The 22,633-nt window shown below is 36.5% G+C and overlaps 3 protein-coding genes across 7 annotated transcripts in view; 2 read left to right on the top strand and 1 right to left on the bottom strand.

Annotated features, from left to right (window-relative positions):
• Nucleotides 1–1,233: 1,233 nt before the first annotated feature.
• Nucleotides 1,234–6,765, top strand: LOC109243353 (WD-40 repeat-containing protein MSI1). Its single transcript, XM_019410273.1, has 6 exons — nucleotides 1,234–1,736; nucleotides 2,783–3,109; nucleotides 3,565–3,717; nucleotides 4,716–4,840; nucleotides 5,239–5,334; nucleotides 6,289–6,765. The coding sequence occupies exons 1-6, from the start codon at nucleotides 1,392–1,394 to the stop codon at nucleotides 6,515–6,517; spliced, it is 1,275 nt and encodes a 424-aa protein (XP_019265818.1). The 5' UTR covers nucleotides 1,234–1,391; the 3' UTR covers nucleotides 6,518–6,765.
• A 5,556-nt stretch (nucleotides 6,766–12,321) lies between these two features.
• LOC109243352 lies at nucleotides 12,322–16,564 on the top strand. 4 transcript variants are annotated; one of them, XM_019410268.1, is made up of 2 exons: nucleotides 12,322–12,614; nucleotides 15,172–16,564. In XM_019410268.1, the coding sequence occupies exon 2, from the start codon at nucleotides 15,187–15,189 to the stop codon at nucleotides 16,276–16,278; it is 1,092 nt and encodes a 363-aa protein (XP_019265813.1). In that variant the 5' UTR covers nucleotides 12,322–12,614; nucleotides 15,172–15,186; the 3' UTR covers nucleotides 16,279–16,564. The 4 variants fall into 4 exon arrangements, with proteins under 4 accessions (XP_019265813.1, XP_019265816.1, XP_019265815.1 ...); XM_019410271.1 differs by lacking the exon at nucleotides 12,322–12,614 and adding an exon at nucleotides 12,648–12,739; XM_019410270.1 differs by lacking the exon at nucleotides 12,322–12,614 and adding an exon at nucleotides 12,884–13,018.
• Nucleotides 16,565–17,358: 794 nt separating this feature from the next.
• Nucleotides 17,359–22,633, bottom strand: part of LOC109243351 (separase) — a 22,397-nt gene continuing 17,122 nt past the window's right edge. For both annotated transcript variants that reach the window (XM_019410266.1, XM_019410267.1), the window contains exons 21-28: nucleotides 22,226–22,420; nucleotides 20,917–20,972; nucleotides 20,601–20,830; nucleotides 20,284–20,521; nucleotides 19,593–19,989; nucleotides 18,981–19,259; nucleotides 18,035–18,122; nucleotides 17,359–17,923 (exon numbers count right to left, since the gene is read on the bottom strand). In XM_019410266.1, coding sequence (XP_019265811.1) covers nucleotides 17,406–17,923; nucleotides 18,035–18,122; nucleotides 18,981–19,259; nucleotides 19,593–19,989; nucleotides 20,284–20,521; nucleotides 20,601–20,830; nucleotides 20,917–20,972; nucleotides 22,226–22,420 — 2,001 coding nt within the window. In that variant the 3' untranslated portion in view covers nucleotides 17,359–17,405. The remainder of the gene's footprint in view (nucleotides 17,924–18,034; nucleotides 18,123–18,980; nucleotides 19,260–19,592; nucleotides 19,990–20,283; nucleotides 20,522–20,600; nucleotides 20,831–20,916; nucleotides 20,973–22,225; nucleotides 22,421–22,633) is intronic.

Here is a 22,633-nt window from a genome sequence, read left to right as displayed (position 1 = left end):
ACACCTTGTACATTGGATTATGAATAGTTCTTAGGTGAATTTAATTATATCATTACTTCCAATCACAATACCAAAGACAGACTTTGATAGTTGCATTTTCAACCCTTATCTACAACTCATCTACAACTTTCACACATTATTTCTACCCAGTTAATTATAACTACAATAACATACAACTTAAATATAAATTATATACAAAATTAATACAATATGTCTTTTGTATATTTTGTGTTTGATTTATACATAGTAAAAAAAATCATATAACTAATTATATATTATACAACTTATCTACAATTTTCATACATTATTTCTACTCAGTTATATACAACTACAATATCATACAGCTTAAATTTAATTTTAATACAATGTTGTTCAACTTTCATATAATAGTTAAATAAATAAAAGAAAAATATATAAACAACAGAATATAATTTTTCTACAATTTTACTACAATTTCGTAAATATAATGTATATCATGTATTCTTCTTCTTCTTCGAGTTCCAATCTAAAATCCAGCCAAAACCAAGTCTAATCTTCACCAAAACCCCTCAAAATTGAGATATAAACTCCAAACCATATTCTCAATTGTTTGCAACAACACCCAATCCAAACAAATAATGATTTTTGAAAACCCAAATTCGAATTCAAAGCTTCAAAGCTTTTTAATGGCTGTCAATGGTGGAATTGCTGCTCTCTTTTCCTTTGCTTTACATTACTGAAATTAGGGATTGAGAGATACAGAGAGACGTAGAGAGAATTCTCAATTCTTTGCAATAACATCCAATTCAAACAAATAATATTTTTTGAAAACCAAAATTCGAATTCAAAGCTTTAAAGTTTTTTAATGGTTGTCAATGGTGGAATCGTGGGTGGGCGCAAGATACATGCGGGAGGTGGAGGGGATGTGGAGAGAGAAACGTGAGGGAGTGGAAGATATGTTAGAGTAATTTTAGGACACTAATTATTATTATTAATTCCCTTAAAATGTACATAAATGGTAATTGGTATATAAAATGTAATAGTAAAACTTGAGTAGGGAAGATAATATAGTTTCATATAGTGTATAGGAATCTCTAGGTTTAATTGTGAACTTAAAATCAGATATAGATGCAAAAGCCCCAGTTTTTGGCGTGGGCTAAAAGTGAAAAAAAAGCTCAATTTGCATACCTAATTCGGGTCACAGCCCAAGCTCGTCGTAAATATAAAACCTTTCAGAAAATCCACAATCCCGCAAAAAAAGAGAACCCCACTGAAAAATACCGTTCCCTCCAAATCTCTACAAACCCTCGTAAAAATCCCCAAACTCCACAAAAACCCCACGCAACCGCACACACTCAAAGAGCAAGAAGGAAAAAAAATAAAATCCAAAGGGCAGTGCTGAAATCCGTGTAATGGGGAAAGACGAGGATGAGATGAGAGGTGAAATTGAGGAGAGGCTGATAAACGAAGAGTACAAGATTTGGAAGAAGAACACACCTTTTCTTTACGATCTGGTTATTACCCACGCGCTCGAATGGCCTTCACTTACCGTCGAATGGTTACCCGACCGGGAAGAGCCGCCGGGAAAAGATTATTCCGTTCAGAAGATGATTTTGGGGACCCACACATCCGAAAATGAGCCCAACTATCTCATGCTTGCTCAGGTTCAGCTCCCTCTCGAGGATGCTGAGAATGATGCCAGACATTATGATGATGATCGGTCTGAATTTGGTGGATTTGGTTGCGCCAATGGCAAGGTTTAAATCTCTTCTAATTTTTGACTGTCATGCGGATTTCCCTTTTTCAGTGTTCTGGGAGTTTCTAGCTGCTTTATTGTTATATATATTTTTAATTCAGGTGTAAAGGTCATAATTTTGTGCGATTTATTGGATTATGCTAGCTCTGAGGTTATGTGACAGATTATGTGGCCTAAAGTTTTCTCCTTTGCAGCTTATTTACTAGGGTGTAGTGAATTGAAAGTTGACTAGTTTAACTCTTGGTTTTCAGCTTAAGGTAAATTTAAAAATTCACCAAAAGAGAAAAAAAAAAGATGCCGAGCACAATTAGCACCCAAAGCACAATATTTTCTGATTCAATGTGGCACTTAACATGCTAATCTCTTTTGGAAGAGTGAAGTATTTGACTGACACAATCTTGTTGAAGTTAGATGTGCTGTTGTAGTTTGAGTTTTCATCATTCCCCTGCTTCTTCCTGAGTCCTGATATTGTTGAAATATTTCTTCTTATAAGGAGGCCACTTGAGGCTATAATATGAGTAGTGGTCCTTGAAGCCGAACTCAGTAATATTTTGCTGGTAGCTTAGGTGAAATGGCTAGTAACAATTAGCTAATGCTTGCTGCTTTGGTTAGAATTCTAAAACTGTTGATTATGTAGCTCCACACTACTGAATACAAAGGTTCTAATGACAAACCACATTGTTTTGGGAGAGAATTAATGAAGTTTTGAATAGCCAGCCGAGGAACTTTGAAAAGCTTCTTATGTGAATACCACTTATGCCTATGTCCTATTCGTGTAGATTGATGTTACTGTTATAAGAAGTTATTGTTGGCATGTGGATTCAGTAGAAATTTGATAATGAATTCTCTATTGGGACATGGATCCCTAAACTCTAGTTGTCTGAGAAGTCTTTTAAAATGGTCTATTGGTGCCAATTCAGATCGTTTGGAGGCCCCATTTCCACATTTTTTTGCTGTGCTATTATTTCCCCATCAACATCAGAGTGAACTTGGTGCATCTCTTTTAACATTGACTGATATTTATAATGACAAATATTTCTCTTTCAGGTACAAATAATCCAACAGATAAATCATGATGGAGAGGTTAATCGGGCTCGATATATGCCCCAAAACTCATTCATCATCGCGACTAAGACAATTAGTGCTGAAGTTTATGTTTTTGACTATAGTAAACATCCATCTAAGCCTCCTCTAGATGGTGCATGCAATCCAGATTTGAGATTAAGAGGCCACAGCACAGAGGGCTATGGTTTGTCATGGAGTCAATTTAAGCAGGGTCATTTATTGAGTGGTTCAGATGACGCTCAGATATGTTTATGGGACATCAATGCCACTCCCAAAAATAAGGCTCTAGATGCTATGCAGATATTTAAGGTATGCCTTATGCTTTCTTGACGAATCTGCATAGCTTACTGCCTTGGTACACTGCATGTTGTTGTCACTTGTTTCTCTGCTTACTGCTTGTAGTTTTGTCTCGTGAAAGTAACTATAATTGATATATGGAGATGATCTTGTATACTATCCTTCCAGCAAATATCCTCAGGCACCTTGGAAGTAAAAGAAGGGAAACTGAAGTAGAATAGCATGAGTTCTCTTCACAGACCGCGTAGCCTTTGTAATTAATATCATGTTACAGAAGGCAAACTGAAACTTCCAATAGTGTCCCAACTTTTACCTCAAAGGATATTTAGAGTCGGCAGTCACATCATCTCTGCTTTTTGCTGCCTGAAGTTTCAGTTGACCGATCCTGGAAGTCTTGTCTCTCGGATTATTTTCTCATTATGCTTTTGTCAACCTTTCTTGATATATTCTAATATTGAAATGTATAGATTCATGAAGGTGTCGTAGAGGATGTAGCATGGCATCTGAGGCACGAGTATTTATTTGGCTCTGTTGGGGATGATCAGTATCTGCACATATGGGATCTGCGGACTCCATCGGTGACCAAGCCTATACAATCTGTAGTCGCACATCAAAGCGAGGTGCGTCTTGGACTTCTTAGCTGGGATTTTCCATATTTATGCAGTTGACAGCGCTTTCCTTTGGCCTTTTGTAGCTATGTTGCTCGCATCCTCCAAAAAGTGCTGCCGCTCCGTTGGTGGATCCTCAAAAAAATGTACAACTTTTGGAGGATCCTACACACTCTGCAGCATTTTTGGAGGATCCGAGCAGCATAGTTTTGGAGGAACTATATGGGTATTTCTTATTAACATAGTTGGCAGTCTTTTGGTTCTTCCATGGAATGACATTTTCTCTTAAAACTAGAATTTGTATTTACCATTTTTACCCATACTCCTATATTCATAATTTGGATTTTACAATATCGGAATATGCTAACAAGTATTAGTGCTGTTTGTAAATTTGATTTCATGTCTGGATTGCTTTTTGTTGCATATATACAATCTGGTGCCTCTTCCTGTTGCTCCATTAGCTGTATACTTCCATCCCCACCTGGCATGCCACAGAATCAGTTGATTTAGTAACACACCCATTAGATGAAGCCTGTGATATGCTTTTTCCACTCTGTTAGGTTGACTTTAGGTGCATGCTATAGTTTAGATATTCTTTGAACTAACATGTCATATTTTGATTGCTTCCCTATGTTCTGTTTGTGAACTTTTACTTTAAATGGCTCAAGGAGACTCGGTTACCCCCCCCCCCCCCCCCCAAACCCCAACCCCAACAACAACCCCACGCGCGCACAAAAGAAAGAAAGAAAAAAAGGGTGGTGGCGGGGCTTCAAGGAGAAGGTATCGAATTTAAAATACTATATGCTGCTTCTTTAGATATACAATTCTCTTATGAGGGTGCATTGTGATGCTGTTCTGATTACTTTTGTGTGCGAAGGATGAACTTTACTGTACATTGCTTATTCGGCAAAAAACAATGTCTTATTGCAGTGAAGTAGATCTTGGTGTTGGTAAAAAAGCATGTTTGAGTACATAATTCTGCATGGTTGACCTTCTTGTTTTTTGATCAGGTTAACTGCTTAGCTTTCAACCCCTTTAATGAATGGGTTGTAGCAACAGGATCTACCGATAAGACAGTTAAATTATTTGATCTACGCAAGATTTCTACTGCACTGCATACCTTGGACTGTCACAAGTAAGATGTCTTCCTTACATATACTTCTGAGGAAAATGTTGGTACCCTCATCAGTCATGACGAATAGTACTCTCTATGTCCCGATTTATGTGTCTTACTTTCATTATTAGTCTATCTTCAAAAGAATGTCATACTTCTTTATTTAAAAACAATTTAACTTTAAATTTCTCATTTTTACCCTTAGTGAAACGATTTATAGCCACACAAGTTTCTATGGCTTGTTCTAGACCTCAAGTTTCAAAAGTTTTCATCTCTTTCTTAAACTATGTGCCTAGTCAAACACCGCCACATAAATTGGGACGGAGGGAATATAATAAAAAGTTTGAAGTGTATCATGGAAGCTCATACATACGGTTTTACAGTTAGTCATCTTTGCTTTACTTGTAACTTTTCTACAGGGAGGAGGTTTTCCAGGTTGGATGGAATCCGAAGAATGAAACCATCTTAGCTTCTTGTTGCCTTGGTAGGAGGCTCATGGTTTGGGATCTAAGCAGGTTGCTCTTTCAACTATCACTACTAGTATTATTGTAATGTCAGAGTGAATGTTCTGTCTGTCAAGTGGGTATTTTTATTAGTCACAGGTCTTTAAAAATGGGCTTGTGTGTTCTGTGTAGCTCTTTGATGTTTTTTAATGATTCCATCTGTATGTTAACACCTCCCTTGTCTTGCGTGCTATAGTTCACCTAAAGTTAGGATCTATCTTACCCCATTCCTTCCCTCTTCTCCAACCTAGCACAAAGCCCCTGAACTCCTTCAGAAAATCACCTAGTACAGAAGTGCGCTTAAAAAGTTATGCCAATTCATTGTCTGATGTAGGCTCATCCTTTTGTGTGTTTGAGTCAATACCGAATTGTCCTAACATGTGAAAATGACTACATCATATGCTCCACTGAGTACTGGAATGTGTGGAATTAAAGTTCCATGTTGATTTGTGCACATGATGCTCCAGATGTACAATTGTAGTATCATGTGGTCCGAATCTGAGTTTCTGATCCCAGTCTCAGTATCTGCCATCTGGGATTTCAAAATTCAGTTTCAAAACATTTACATTTATTTTCGTTCTCAAAAAAAAAAAGCATTTACATTTATTTACTGAATTACTTGGTGTCTCTTCTAGTGTTTTTGCTATGTAACAAAAATTGTTGTCTAAGAATTGGACGTTGACATTATAGATATCAATGCGTCGAGGATTTGAGATCTTGTACTTTAACCAGAATTACAAAGAAACTAGTTTTAACCATATGACAATTTGCTGTTTAAAAAAAAAATCTGCTCAGTGATACATTAACGTCTAGCAGTCTAGGCTTAAATGTCTTTGCTTTTTCTATTTTTGATTTTATGGTGTTTACATGGGATTTTTGGAGGATTCGGTGGAATCACTATTAATGTTTCCCTTGAGACCTACAGGCAGCAGTAAACCTGAAATTCACTTTTTGATTTTGTTTCAGGATTGATGAAGAACAAACACCAGAAGATGCAGAAGATGGGCCACCGGAGTTGCTCTTTATTCATGGTGGCCATACAAGTAAAATTTCCGACTTCTCATGGAACCCATGTGAAGACTGGGTCGTCGCTAGTGTTGCTGAGGACAATATACTACAAATCTGGCAGATGGCAGAAAACATCTACCACGATGAAGATGATCTACCTGGAGATGACGCCACCAAAGCTCCCTAGGATACTAATATGGCCCCAAGGGGGTTTAGTATGTAACATCAATTAGAAGTCCAGAAATGTGCTTTCTCAATTTGCCTTCCACCCTCTCTTCTGTTGAGCATTTTTTCGCGTTTTATTTCTTTTTTCCTTTTTGAACTGAGCTTCTCTCTAGCTGTGGTATTTATGGCTGTTGCTTTAACAACTGTTTTTCTCTTTAACATTTCATCTATGTATTTAGGCAAAAAAAGATTGAGCCCGCTCCTTCCTTATTGGCCCCCTTTTCATTCTTTGTATACTTTTCTGGATTCTTTTTTTCCCTCCGTAGTTGGCTGTGATTGGTTTTAAGGATGAAAGCGAGGTTCATGTGAGATGATAACTTAGAGTATTCTTGTAAAAAAGAGGAAAATTGTGACAGAGTAGTAACATGGCATGTGACACATATTGTATGCTTAAATTGGGTGGTGATCCAATCCCTGTGTAAACCTGCAAAGTTTCACGTGAGACAATGGCTAGATTAATCCCAAAAAAGATGGAACAAGCCACAGCTTTTTATCCAAATAATGGCCTTTTGTATTATGATCTCTAAAATTGGAATATTAGGTGTAATTTTCTTTAAACAAATTACTATCTCTGGTCCATGCTATCTGTTTTATAAAGTTTCTACACACCTCTTTAAAAAGACAACCAATAGCTTTTAATTATAATATATTATAAATAATAACTAACATAGAATATGAGGCTAAAGTTTTGACAGTTGGGAGAAGAAAAGCAGGTAAACAAAATTGAATGTATTCGGTTCGACAATGAAACAATCGCCCTATTCTTACCAAATGAAGGTAGGATAAAAAGGCTATTGCAACTAGAGTGAGAGGGGGTCTTGTGAGGAGAGAGAGATACTAGTTAGGTGCAGGGGTGTTCATGGTTTGGTTCAGATCTGTTTTTACCTAAAAAGAAACCAAACTAAGTAAATCAGTTCTTAAAATATTGGAACCAAATCAAACCAACTAAGTCGCTTTTTTATCGATTCGGTTTTTGTCGTTTTTTTGATTTTTTCGATTATTTATCGGGTTTTTCCTTAAATATGAGAAATACACTACCAAACATATATTCCGGCAACTACACTTTCAACGTAATACTATCAAACCAATTGCTCTTTGAGAAATCTATCATTTACCAAAATATATTGATGATAATTGAATCAAATAGTGATGAATAATTTAAGTACTCAATTAAAAATCGATTATTTTTAACATGAAATAAATTCTTTTACATAGCAAAAGAAAACTACCCAATCAAACTAGAATGTCAAGGCAAAGAATTAGATTATTGTAATAGCAAAGGACTAGACTAAAATGCAAACAACTAATATGTACAATAAAATTTTAGAAACTTTATATAAAATATACATATATATATATATAGGTGTAGTAATAAATTTAAATAGCTACTTTTATAGTCGGTTTTTTCGGTAACTTTTTTATTAAAATCAAAACCAAACGAAATTTGCTCGATTTTTAAAATTCAAAACCAAAATCAAATCAAACCTAAAATGTATCTTTTTTTGGTCGGTTTGGTTCGGCTTTTCGGATTTTTATGAACACCCCTAGTTAAGTGGGACTATTTTGTGTTTCTCTTCCTCTTTTAACTATGTTAAATATTAATAATCATAATTTATCTTCCATTATGAGAATTTTAATACTATCACCGGTATAATGAAGTTTATAGGAAGGGAAAAAACATACTAATATTTATTATTAGGCAGGAAAAAAAATAATGAAGTTTTTATTTTCTGGAAATGGACATGGACAAGTTGCTTTTAAAATTAACTTTTTCCTTAGTACTAGGTTACTGAAAAATATTAGTACTAGGAGTATTATTTATTTAAAATGGCTACTATGATCTGAAATTTGTTCGAAAAATGTGAGAAAACATAAAATAGGAATATGCCTTGTACCATATCTTTTTCCTGTAGTACCTTCGAAAACTTAAAAGACGACGTGGCATTGTGCTTGTCGTCACGTCTCCCTATGTTAATGAAACAACACTACACGTCTTAAAGACTCAAAATATGCAAACACCAATCCTCAACCACTCATCCTGCGTGAGATTCACCGTAGAGTGACAAACAAAACGCAGATCTACAATAAATTTATGAATAAATAATTTGCTCCTCAAATGAAATTTAGTTTTTCATGTCATGAATTTACTCGTACCATTGTCTATTCATTTTCAAGAAATTTCTGCTAAAAAAGTAGAGTTGATTTTTTGGAAGAGTAAAAGTTATAATTAGAAGAAGTTTCATAGTTATGGAGTAATGTTTTGGATATTCGTTGTACTCAAGAAATATCTAGATATTCTAGAGTCTTGGATATTTAAGGAAGATATTAGTAGAAGGTAATAGAATTGTCTAGATTATTTTTGTATCTTGAATCATCCTTAGACAAGTATAAATGAAGTGGCCTTAGGCATTTGTAATGAAGCCAAATTCAAGAAAGTGTTCTTCAATAACAAAGTTCTCCTTTCAAAATTCTCTCTTCTCTTTTCAAGCTTCCTCTTCTTTAGTTAAATCCTCCAATCTTAGTTAACGATCTTGGGCTAGCAGAAGGTCTCCAAATAATACTCTTCTTCTACTATTTTTTACATGGTATCAGAGTCATAGTTGGCTTCTAGATATATTTGCAAGGTTGGGTTAGTGGTTGATTCAACTGGTTTCTCTAAATGGATTTGGGTGGTCGTGCTAATGGACCGGGGATGGAGTTATTGAACCAGTCCAACTACAAGGTATGAAAGACTTGTATGGAGTCATACTTGTTGGTGAGGATTTGTGGGAAGTTGTCAATGGAAGTAACACAAGCCCTCCTGCTGACACACCGGAAATAGCAATGCACGTAAGAAGCGGAAGCAGATTAATGCTAAGGCGGAGTTTATCATAAAGAGGTCTATCTCTCCTAATTTAGTTGATCATATTATAAGGTATAAATCAGCTCATGAAATATGGAGGACCTCGATCGGCTGTTCAACAACAAGAATGAAGCTCGACTACAGATTTTGGAGAATGAGTTAGCTAACATCACTCAAGGTAATCTCTCTATCGCCGAGTATTTTTTGAAGGTTAAAAATTTGTGTTCCGAGATTTCTCTATTAAATCCGGACGAGGCTATCTTTGAAGCACGAATAAGAAGAATTATTATTCGTGGTTTAAAGCCAGAATATATTCCCTTTGTTACATCGATTCAAGGATGGGTTCAACAACCATCTTTGGAAGAATTTAAGAATTTGTTATCGTCACAGGAGCTACTACCCAAACAGATGGCTGGTGTATCTATCAAAGCAGGGAAAGAAAATGCTCTTGTCGCTGATAAGAGTAAATTTAAAGGGAATTCAAGAGATAGCATGTACTTTCGATCTTCAAGTAGTTCAAGCTCGCCAGGAAAGAAGGTAGAGTCTTCCAGCAACGGTAAAAAGCATTTAAAATGTTATTGTTGTGGCAAAGTCGGACATATAAAAAGATATTGTCGAGCCAAAGAGAGCAATATGGTTCAAACCAAGAAAGCTGCCGAATAAGAAGAAGAAGACTGGGAAAGTGCTTCGCATAGAAGACTCGTACAATAAATGCCATGGCTTCCATAACTTTTGAAAGAGAATGGATCGTGGATTCAGGATGTGGGCACTATCTCATTGGAGGTCAATCCAAATTCTCCACCTTTCGCGAATACAATGGACATGATGTCATTGTGACAGCAGATAATACAGTCCATCAAGTAGAGAAGGAAGGAATTGTTGTAGTCAACGAGAAGCAAGAAGACTCTATCACTCTCAACAGTGTCTATTATGTTCCAGGTATGAAGAAAAATTTATTTTCAGTAGCAAATGCTGTATATGCTGGAAATTATTTGCTATTTGGCCCACATGATGTGAAGTTTCTCCGAAATATTAAGGTGCTCGAGGCAGATATTATTTACTCCGGTAAGAGAGTTAACGATTTATGTGTCTTATCTGCCTCTAATTCATATATTGAGAAGATGAGTAGCAATGATAATACACATCTTTGGCATGCTAGACATGGACATCTTAGCATGAATAAATTAAAAGCCATGGTAAAATTGAATCTAGTAAAAGAATTGCCTAACTTAAGAAATTTTGGTAGAGGAGAGTTTTGTGAAGGATGTCAATATGGAAAGGCACATCGTCTTCCATTTGACAGATCCTTGTCAAGGTGCAATGCCCCACTAGAACTTATTCACAGTGACTTGATGGAGTCAACGAGAACTCCTTCATTCCCAGGCTATTCTTATATGCTAATTTTCATTGATGATTTTACTAGATTCACTTGGGTTTATTTTGTGAAGCACAAGCCAGAAGTTTTCAATAAGTTTGTGGAGTTCAAAGAAACAGTTAAAGGCGAACTCGATTCCAAAATAAGGCGGCTGCGAACTGATAATGACGGTGAGTTCACTTCAGATAAATTTCTTTCCTTTTGTCGTCGACATGGCATTAAAAGAGAACTCACATGTGCTGATACGCCACAACAAAATGGAGTGGCTGAAAGGAAGATCCGACACTTAACTAAGACATGTAAGAGTTGGCTTCATGCCAAGAATTTACCTAGAGCCTTGTGGGCTGAAGGTATGAAATGTGCAGCGTAGGTGATTAACAAGATGCTGTTTTCTTCAGATAATATGAAGTTTCCCTATGAATTAATGTTTGGAGAAAAGCCTAGCGTAAAATACCTCAGGGTTTTTGGCTCTTTTTGTTATGTTCACATTCCGGATTCTCAACGGACCAAGTTGGATGCCAAGGCAAGGAAATGTGTTTTTGTCGGATATGATGAAAGAAAACAGGGATGGAGGTGCATGGATCCTAAAACTCATCTCTTTGTTGTCTCAAGGGATGTCATATTCGATTAAGTCTCTTTGTATTATGGAGTTGCGCAAGAAGGGGCAGGTTATAAACTCTTGAACCCTGAAGCATCGAATTTGCCCATTACAAGTACTTCTTTAGCTAATACAGTTGTCAAGGAGCTAAGAGAAAGGGGGTGCCCGAGAACTCAACAACATGAAACTCAACAAGGAGATGATTCAAGAGTTTCAGGAAGGCCTAAAAGAAATATTGTCAAGCCAGCTCGTTTCAGAGATGAAAATTTTGTCAGTACCTATTCCTGTTTCTTTGCAGGACCAATTAAAGAACCTTCAGTATTCGGGGAAGCAAGACGAGCCAGAAAAATAGTGCTGAGATCTTCACCGAGACACGTCCTAAAGCATCGGTTGAGTTCTTCTGTGACAAGCTTGGGATAGCTTCCAAAAAATCACTTTAAGAGGGAGTGTGAAAAAGTAAAGTTGATTTTTTGGAAGAGTAAAAATTATAATTAGAAGAAGTTTCTAGAAAGTTATGGAGTAATATCTTGGATATTTGTTGTACTTAAGAAAGGCCAAATACATGTGTAGCCCCTTAGACTTGCCCGATTTTTTCACTTAGACACCTGTATTAAAGCTTGTACCTATTGAACACTTATCTCTACCAAAAATGTACCTATTAAACACAATCTGCTGAGATGGCACAGTGCGTGCACAACACAGCTTCTAGGAGCGTGACACAGCTCTAAATCTCAATACAAAAAGCCGGAAGCTATGGAGCTTTGCTTGAAAAATAAATTTCCGTTCGGGTTTAATCGAAGTTACACTAATTTCTTTGCCAAAACATTTGGAGATAGAATAATGGGAGCGTGAGTACTAATCGTTCAGCCCGCGCGTAAGACCGCCACCTGAACTTTTCTCTTTTCTCCAACTAACTGCATTCGAGACGAGAAAAAGAGAAAGAAGAGAAGAGAAAAAGAGTAGCGTAGAAATGACTCCACGAATCCCATTTATTCTCTCTTTCTCTCTCATTTTCCCTTTTTTTTCGCTTCCCCTCATTTTTATTTTCTCTTTCCTCCAATCCAAAAACCCAATAATTTTTCTTTTATATTTATTTTCCATTTTGTACACAAATGCCCGCGCTCTAATTTAATTCCCTCTCAGATCTCTCCTTTTTTTACCAGAAAAACCCTAGCTCTCTCTTTTTATCTCCCCTCATATTTTTACCAATTCATACTCCATATTTAATCAATTGATTTTTTCCGGTAAGAATCCTTCTATTTTAATTACTTTTTTTTTGTGGGATATTGTGGATAATGGGACAATTGAAGGATGTGATAATTCGATTAAATTAATGGTGAATCTGAGATTGATGGGGAGGTTATAAAAGGTCAAGGCGTCATGTGCTTGTCTTTGTTTTTATTGTTTTATTTAAATGAATTTTCGCTGTAATGAGTTTTTGAATTATTGGAGTATTAATTAATTCGTTTTATTAACTGTCTTCTCGCGTGATTTTGCACGTTGTTTCGTGTATTGGGTGCATTTTCTGAACCTCCCCTTTTGCGTCTGTAGTAGATAAATTGGGGAGTATATATATATAGCTAGCGTGTACCTTTTTTTGTTGCTTACAATTATCATTTTTTGGATCCAGATTCGCTCCAAACTCAAGGCGAGTGTGAGTCTTTTCATTTCTTTTCTGATCAATTTAGCTTGACGGTCTGAATTATACAATTGACTAAGGCAATTCTGTCTAAGAAATTGCAAAAATTGATTTTTATGTTAGTGCACAGTTGCTTTTAATGACTTGTTATTGCGGTATGTCAATGTGATCAAGTGCTTGGATTGCTATGGTCTTGACAGCCTCTGAATTCCCCAATTTTGTGATAGTCAGATCGCCATTGTTGTAATTCAAAACTGATAGATTGTTTAATCAGTGTGTCATTTTTTGTTGTTTCGGGAGTTGATGGTGATACTTGAGCTTTGAGCTAGAATCTCCGCGCAGGGGGGGGGGGGGCTAAGTTATGATGGGATCTGTAGCTTTAGTAGTTCCAATCATATATTAGGAGCTGACATTTGAGAGGTTATTGAAATAGTTTCTCTTTTCTCAAGGGCGATGATTTAGTGAATTGCAGTAATAGGTTGAATGTTTAGGTGTCTTTCATTTAACTTTTTAAATTGCTGATCAGACTTTTCATTTTAGATTTTGTAATGCAGATTTTTGTTGTTGTTGTTTCACGCACGCACACACATACTCACACTTATATTTTCACATATTTTCATTCTTCTGAGGAAGTTGACTAGTGAGTTCCTTCCTTGAATCATGATGCCTTGGTTTTCCTTCTTTTGGGTGATAGTGTACCATTAGATTCTTTCACTCTCCCTCCTCATTGTTCCTGCAAGGGAAGACGGATTGAAGTAAATTTTAAGAGTATTTAGGTATAAAGTCTAGGGCAAGATACATATTCCAAATTTTGAATCCATTCCTTCAGTAGAATATGAGGTCAACGATGTCTAGTATCAGAATTGTGATTTAGCCGCTAGCACCTGATGCTTTTCAGGCAACTTCAGAGATCTCATTTAATTATCTTTCTGTGCATGTCGAGACAGGAGTCTGTAGTTGTCTTCTTGATGGAAATGAAAGTTCTTGCACTTCTGTCTTCTGTGGTCTTTGATCTTTTTGGAATCAATCTGTATATTTCCTTGGTTTTCTCAGTAAGCAGAGGGCGTATTTTGCTGTCTCTTACAGCAAATACATGGATGATGTTACCCGATTTTTTCTGAGCTGGCCTTTTATTCCAAGCTGATTTGTTTTCAAATCCCTCTCTCTACTATTTTGAGGGGATTCCGAGCTGATTTGTCTTCTGTGATCATATCCAACTAAATGCATTTGCTATTCCTATTGTTTGAAGTATAGCTTTTTGTTTGCTGTTTGAGATGTTATTGTCATTTTTTATCTATTCAACTGAATTGTCTATTTTTGTTTTGAGAGTGCAATTATTATTATTATTTTATTTAAAATTCATATTGTGGGTCTAGGTTATTGCTTTATATGAATACTTGTGTATTTTAACTTAACAACATATTACGGGCAGTTACCCAGTCAAAGTGGACTCAGAATTCCAAAAGATAAACGTAATTTGCTTTTTGACCAGATTTGATTTACAAAAGTTTTGGTTTGATTTATCAAATTATTGTGTAAAATTTGACTGTCCTCTAAATATTCAGCTTGGTAGAGCAGAATTGATACAAGGGATTCATATAGTTGACCCCATCTAGTTTGAGATTGAGGGAATTCGTTGGCTGATCTGATGTTTATTGATTATCACATGGATGCACTATTTCTCTATTTGCATGTCACTCTGTATTTAATGATGGCTCTATGTTACTCGGTATAATCTCTGGTCCTCTTGCAAAAGGTCTGCACTATTGTTCTTTCCTTGATTGAGCTTCATGCTTCCATTTTACATACATAGACAGACCAGAAAAACAAGCAAACACATGGCTCTTCTAAGTTTTGTGTTCGATCTGTTTTCCCTGTTCTTAGCAACCTATGCCCTATGGATAGCTAGAGCACTTACTCAAGGTCACTGAAATTTATGATTTGTTGAAACCTGTCATGTAGTGAAATTCTTGCTCTAGATCTCTGTTCTTTTGTCATGTGTTGAACCATAAAATAGGAAGGAGATACTAGTTAAACAAGATATGGTAAAGAAGTTAGGAAGCATACTTTACTTGAACACTCATAAAATATTCTGAGGATATGACTATGCTCTTTTTTAATGTAGTGCTATCTTGCTAAATATTGAAGTTCTGCTCCTGCAGATTTTTCTAGGAAAAATGGCTAAAGGGACCACAGGACGACGTAGGATTGGTTCTCGACGATGCAGGGCCACACCATACCCTTTGCCATCTGCAGATCATTGTGAACATGTGCACCAAAAGAAATGTTCCAAAATCTTTGAGAAGAAAGACTGGGAAGATGCAACTTGTTCCGTATGCATGGAATATCCCCATAATGCTGTGCTGCTCCTGTGTTCCTCTCATGACAAAGGCTGCCGCCCCTACATGTGCGGAACTAGCTTACGCTATTCAAACTGCCTCGATCAGTACAAGAAAGCCTACACTAAAGAAACACTGCCAGATGACAATCAATCTATGCAGGGTCCTACTGATACTACAACTGCGAGCCTGTTTTCTACTTTGCCTTCGGAGAAAAACGAGGTCATCGAAGTTGCATGCCCGCTATGTAGAGGCCAAGTGAAGGGATGGACTGTGGTTGAACCTGCAAGAGAATATCTGAATATGAAGACACGTAGCTGCATGCAGGATGATTGCTCATTTGTTGGAAGCTACAAGGAGATGCGAAAACATGTTAAGGCAGAGCACCCCTCTGCCAGGCCACGTGAGGTAGATCCTCTTCTTGAACAAAAATGGAGAAGGCTTGAGCGGGAACGAGAGAGGGATGATGTTATCAGCACTATAACTTCTTCAATGCCAGGGGCGGTGGTATTTGGTGATTACGTGATAGAAGGAAGTCATTATGGTTTTGATTCGGAGGATGAAGAGGGTTTTGATGTGAATGCGATGAATGGGAATGAAGGTTTTGGAGTGGGAATCGATCGCAATTTGATGAATATGTTTCTGTTTTTGCAGGCTTTTGGTTCTGCAGGGAACATTGCGTCAAATCGGGTTATGAGGCGGCATGACAGAGACATAAGTGACACTTTGGATAGAGGTGCTGGTGGTATTGAGGGAAACCTCCCAAGCGGTGGTTTTGAGTACTCTGATGCAGACAGTGACAATAGCGGGGATGATAATGATGATAGTGGCATATCGCTAGTTGGGCGTCTTCGTCGTGAAGGTAGGGTCCTTTTGGGGCGTTCTGGGAGGAGACGAAGACGTAGAGAGGCCAATGCGGGTCGGCGATAGACGTAATTTGTGTATGTTTCAAAATTGTGAAAAAGAAATAATTTAGGGCTTAGTTTAGGATTTAACTGTGCTCTAACATTCTCATGCGCATCTGCCTCTGATTGATGTTTGATACATGGTAGATTGTAGGATGGCTCAGAATTATTGGCGGGCACTTAAAGAAAGATCAGTTTCTCTGTAATTGGTAGTCTGTAATTTCCTTATTCTGCCTGAACATTTATATGTCAATTCTTGTATGAATGCAATTTCTGATGTACATTTTAATTTTGTTGTTCACCTTTTACTACTTAAACTTGTATGTACGTAATCCATTATCTATCCGTCCAGTGAAGTTCATTCATCCTTAGGGATTGGTGATTGTATGCTAAGGAAAGACCTTATAGCTCTTCAGCATTTATTAAATTGACATGCAAGGCTGATTAATTTCATAAAATATTGTAAAACAAAATAGAGAACTGTGTAGAGATTGTCGAATGTGGGTTCCACATAAATATTTTAGGGCCCGACGGCCCGTCTGGCCATAAAAAACGATTTCCTTCTTTCGGAATTTTTTTCCTTTTGAAATCATTGTTTGGCCATAAAATTTTAGATTTCCATTTAAAGATGAATTTCGAAACTACCCAAAAATTATTTTTCAAAATTTTCACCTCAAATCACTTACAAAAATTTAAAAACAACCCAAAATTATATTCATGTCGAAACACAACTCTAATTATCAAATACCATTTCACATAAAAAAAAACATTTCACTTTATTTTATCAGGAAGTTGGAGATTAATATGACATTAAAATTAAATCAAATTGAATAATACATTTGTACAACTTAGTAACGTAGAAGCTCATCACGGCAGTCTGAATCATTAAATTCAAGAGGCAAATTCGATGTCCCGCACTGATTTGACTTGTTCAAGCATTGTGTGGATCCCCACAATAAATTTCTATACACGTATATCTTCTCATACTATTTGAAAGATTTCTCAGTGAATTGATATTCTTCATCACGACGATACTGCAAATCTTTTATCTTTGATTAGCTCAAACCACGATATTTAATATGATGGAGATTCTTGAGAGTACGAAGAAAAAAGAATGGGACTTTGACATTATCATATACTAAAGTGACAATATTACAAATTCTTTTTGCTGATTATTCCAGTGGGGACGCCATAACAAACTGGGGCTGCTCCAATCAAAAAAGGGAGAGTGCATGCCTCTCTAGCTTGCCCCATGAATGATCCAATCTTTGGTCTGTGGTTACAGTGGTTAGTAGATGTATTGTTTTTACACATATAAGGTGCTGTATCTTTCTCTTTTTTAATCCTTTCAGTTCTTTTGCTGTCGCTAATTTTCATTGACTCGAGTTTATGTGAAAGAGTATCACATTTATTACATCTAAAAGAAACATTTGATCTTTCTCTCAGGATAGCGTCAAGCATGCTCTTTCCAAATCTGTCAATATCCTTGTCTGTCACTTCCCATAAATTAGCAATTATAACCGGAGAACCTGCTAACAGATAGCCGAGGGCAGCACCCCGAGGAGCATAGCTTCCATGCAGATGCAGCGACCCACTACTGCACCCCATAAGCAGAGTAGCAGCACAACTCTCTAGTTTCTTTACCTCATGCTCAGGGATATATTGTGCTCCTGAAATGCCACATAGCAACATATTATTACTGATAGGGCATATAGGCAATAATAAGTAAAACTTAATCACCCTGATAATGTCGAGAATCAGTTCCAAGACTTTGAACGTACCACTTCCATGGCCAAAGTAAATAAAAAGATCATGACTCTTCAAAGCCTCAGCCAATTCTTCTACTGCCGGTGCAGTTCCACACTTCCCCTGCACAAAAAAGTAAAATAATATAATTATTTGTAGATCGATTATATTCGCAGAGCATAAAAGAAGGTTGCAGTAAGTTGACAACATGTAAATAGTTTTAACTAGAATGAATACTTTTGATATTAAATGGACCTTAATAGACGAAAATATATACAAAGGAAGCATACAACAGACCCAACTAATATGGGGACTAAGATAGTTGACAATTGACTCATAAGATTATTTATCCTAATTTTTACTTATAATCAGAAAGTCAGATATCACTACTTTTTAGTGGAAACAGTCTAAAATGATAGAACCACTATAGTTCCCACAGTAAACAAAACAACATAAAATACTATATATATATATATGAGTGTGTGTGTGTGTGTGTGTGTGTGTGTGTATTTCTTCATTCAGCTTATTATGTCTAGGACCCACAAACCATGGTTTATCAGGATAGTTCAAGTCAATAATCATTTTAAAACAGTATTGATACTCTACTATCAAGCCTTTAGTTCAAGCTAAAACATTAGAGATCTGTATTTCTATGATCCCCAGTTGTTTTCCTGTTTATTGGGTCAAGACTCTAATTTGAGTGAGACATGAGAATTTTTTTGTATAGGTTAAAAAAAAAAATCTTTCTGCGAATTTTCCTCCCATTTAAGGAAAACACCTATATCTCATTTTTCAGCTGAAACTCATTAAAAATAATAGGGTCCTTTTAGCATTCATAAAGGAAGAAACTTAATGAACGTAACTTTTGTAGGGTAGAGATATAGATGAACTTTTAAAGTACATGCACATGCAGAATTGGTGAAATGTGATGCTTAAGGTTTCTTTTTACTGTTCTAATATCAGGAGTAAAGTAGAAATTACCTCAAAATCCTGATCTCTGAACCAGCTTTCAAATTCTAACTGCGTGCTGCTAAGATCTCCACTTGGATTCAAAAGATAATAGGAATCCAGTGGATCAATCAAAGGAATGGAATGTGATGGAACCCCTTGATCCATAGGAGATCCTTGGTAGCACTCTAGCATCTGAACTTCTTGTTGATATGGGCAACACTTGATCAGGGTTGCTCTGATGCTGCTAATTGAGGGCATGCGATAAACCTGCTGGTTTCTTAATACTGGTAGGTTCTCCCAGGGAAGCATCTGCAGAAAGTGATCATTATTCTCCTAACCAAAACACCTTCTGTTTAAAAAAGGTTACTGGACTTTTGCCAATTAGCAAAACAACTGCATAAACTTAGGTAAGAACCAGATAACTAAAGCTTTTTCAGGTTAAAAATGCACAATGTCTCGGGCTACATGAAACAACAAATAGCAATATATAACAAACTCTATCATTTCCAGAGAGTTCCAAGTTCTTGAAACACAGGACTTTATATTTCCTTTCTGCAAAGCTTTTGGCTAGCATAAGAAACTTAAAATATAATGAAGCACAAAGTTGAATCAAGACACAAGGAAGAAGAGAAGAAAACAGACCTGCACCTCAAGATCCAAAACAAGAATAACTGGTCTTCTACGTATGGATTCAGTCTCTACCATCTCTTGGGCTTCATCAAGTATAGACTTGTATACTGAATCACAGAGATTATCAACTTCGGTAGATGTCTTATCGAACACTTTGAAGTTTCCATTACCCCCTCCATGCAGGTGACATCCTTTATTTAAAACCATCTGAGAAACGTGACTTTCTTTCTCACAAGCGTACTTCGCAGCTCCGAGAATTACTTTAAGAAGGCTTTTATGAACATCAGCTCCAGTTTTACATCTAAAATGATCATAAAGTTTCTTCACTAGTGAATCCAGGAGCTCACATTCTGACAATTCACCCAAAAGCAGGTATCTCCAAGGACCTAACCATGAATCCTCTAGATTCCTGAGGCGTATAAAGTTAAACATACAATACTTTGAGTGCTTATTTGAAAGTGAATTGGCATTATGATAGGAATGATAGACATAACTTTCAGTGACTTCTCTCTTAACTTTCAGATGGAAAGGTGAAGGCATCAACAATTATACAAAATCATCGTCATAACACCAACCTTTCAACTGAACTTTAGCAAACAGCCAAAACTCCAAGCAATTCCGTATTGAAAGATCCGATCCAAATTCAGAGAGACAAGCTTTTTCATGGAACATTAAATGAGATGAAAAATAATTTAAGACTAACCGTAAAAATTTAGCAAGGCGCTGATCAAGTTGTTTCCTCCACTTCCACCATGATGATCTGCTCTCTGTAGTATCCTCTAACAGGTGCACAGAAGAGGACAAGTAATTATTCTCTAATATATCTCTAAAGACTGGTGCCACATCATCAACCACGCTGGATAACCAAGGGCAATGCCAGTGCTTATCTTTGACTTCAAATGGAAAACTGGAAGCGAATTGGCCAACATCATCTGAAGCTTCTGATGGCATGAAGGAAGAATAAGCCAACGATATCTTTCATGAATTTACTGTTTCGTTTAGAATACAAGACTGTATTACCTTTTACAATAGAATGTGCCGGCAAAATTACAGTGATAGGCTGACTAGTTGAGCTCATGCGGGATAACAGAACCCATGATTGAATGGGGTGCGGAGAATGCAACAATTCAGTCAACAAATTCGAAACAGAGCGTCCAAGCAAGCTAAGACAGACAACTGTACTAGCAGGCAGGCTCTCAAAAAATCTCGAAACAAAATCTTCAAGATCTTCAACTGTTTCAGGTGCAAGCCTGCATTAAAAGAGGGTGCAGATGGAACAGAAGTGAGTACATCTTCTAAGCAAAGCTCCTCGATTCATGCTCAGACAAAGAAATACCTGAACATGTTAGGTTCTTCTGAACCAAGATGCTGTTGTGTCAAAGAACAGGAACCCTGAAAACAGAAAATCAAAAAATATAAGTGTACCCAGCACGGTGCAAAAAAATAGATAATATAAGCTTATGTGCAGGAAAAAAGTTAGATTTGGTAGTAGGTCTTGTCTTTTAGGCTTTAGCATAGATTTTGTAGAAGCTTCGCAGGCTGTGGCTTTACCTTAGCAGTCTTTCAAAGTACAAACAGAAATGTTAGATGTCCTTGGAGTCATAATCGTTAGATTTACTCTGGAACACTGCTGCTCAACATTTTCCTTGGAATAAAATCGGTTTCCTCAATTGGCTTTTCTTTCCAATTAATCTCACTTTCTATCTGATTTATCAGAAATGTCTGTCTGCTATCTTCAAAGAAGAGTTTATATTTTAAGGCCTTCTAGAGGATCCATCCGATGAAGCCAACCCGTACACAATATTTTGTTTCACGGGAAGAAGGATAAAGAAGAGAAAAGTTCAACGATTTACTTCCGTTGGATCGAGCATGATCACAAAGGGGTAGAAAATATACACTGGACTTCACATCCAATTTAGGAGGGAAAGAAAAAGCTGTTCAACCTCCTGTACTTCCCTTTACAAACAGGGGAAGAAAACACCAACCTCTGCTCTTTCCAACCTCGACCCACCTAAATCCAAAACTCATCACATACCATTTCTCACAAGTGATTTCGTTTTGTTTCCCGCACAAAAGCTCAAAATTCTCCATTATTACAAAGTTTCAGTACCATTTTCGTTTTTCGACATATACAGTACCCACACACTTATACACGATTATATATTACTTGCTGAGGGGTTGAATACAGAATAAAAATACATGCAGTAGCAATACATAGATAAGAGCAACTAAAAATATAAAATATATAAGGAGAGTGGTAAGCCCTGACATTATACCAAGCGGCCTGTTAAAAAAGGAGCCACGTGGCACTTTTAGGACAAAGTTAATAAGCATTGTAATAAAAATATTTGAATAGAGATCTAAAATATTTTGATTTCGAATTTGAATTGAAAGATATAAGTATTAGAAAAAGAGATAAGAAAATTAATTTGAATTTAAATTGAAAGATAAAAACATTTAAATTGAGATTAAATTTTGGAATTTGAATCAATATTAACAAAATGATTTTGGATTTGAATTGAAAGATAAAAATATTTGAATTGAGACTCATAACAAAGTACTAGTGAAAACCTTACAACAAACACAACAAAGAAACAACTTCTTGTAGAGCAGTTGTTGATGCAAACTAATCTAAGAACACATACCTCATAATCCACAACATTTTCAGCTTTTTGCTTCTTCAATGGGCAAGAAAAGAAGTGTTGATTGAGACAAGTACCAATTGAAGCTTGATGGAAGAACGATGCCCATTGGCTTTCAGAGATTGTTTTGCTAGGTGGTATACTAAAAGACTTATCAGAAGTCGAAAGTACATAAACTGCCGCAAGCAACCTGGAAATCTGTTTGAATTGCTTATAAGAGTCATTTTACTGGGGAGGAAACTGATAACTAAGAATGCAAGTCTCTCAAAAGGTAGAAAATAGCAAACAAGATTTTTGAAGCATACACTTGATTCATAGCATGTTTGGCCAAGCTTCTCCCAAGGCCACAAGTGCTTTTTTCCCCAAAAGGTACTTTTGTCTAAATTTGAGGTGTTTGGCCAAGTTTTTTTT

This window comes from Nicotiana attenuata, unplaced genomic scaffold (genome assembly GCF_001879085.1).
Source record: "Nicotiana attenuata strain UT unplaced genomic scaffold, NIATTr2, whole genome shotgun sequence".
In the NCBI taxonomy this organism is placed as follows: Eukaryota; Viridiplantae; Streptophyta; class Magnoliopsida; order Solanales; family Solanaceae; genus Nicotiana; species Nicotiana attenuata.
This window is presented reverse-complemented; position numbering and strand designations above follow the sequence as displayed.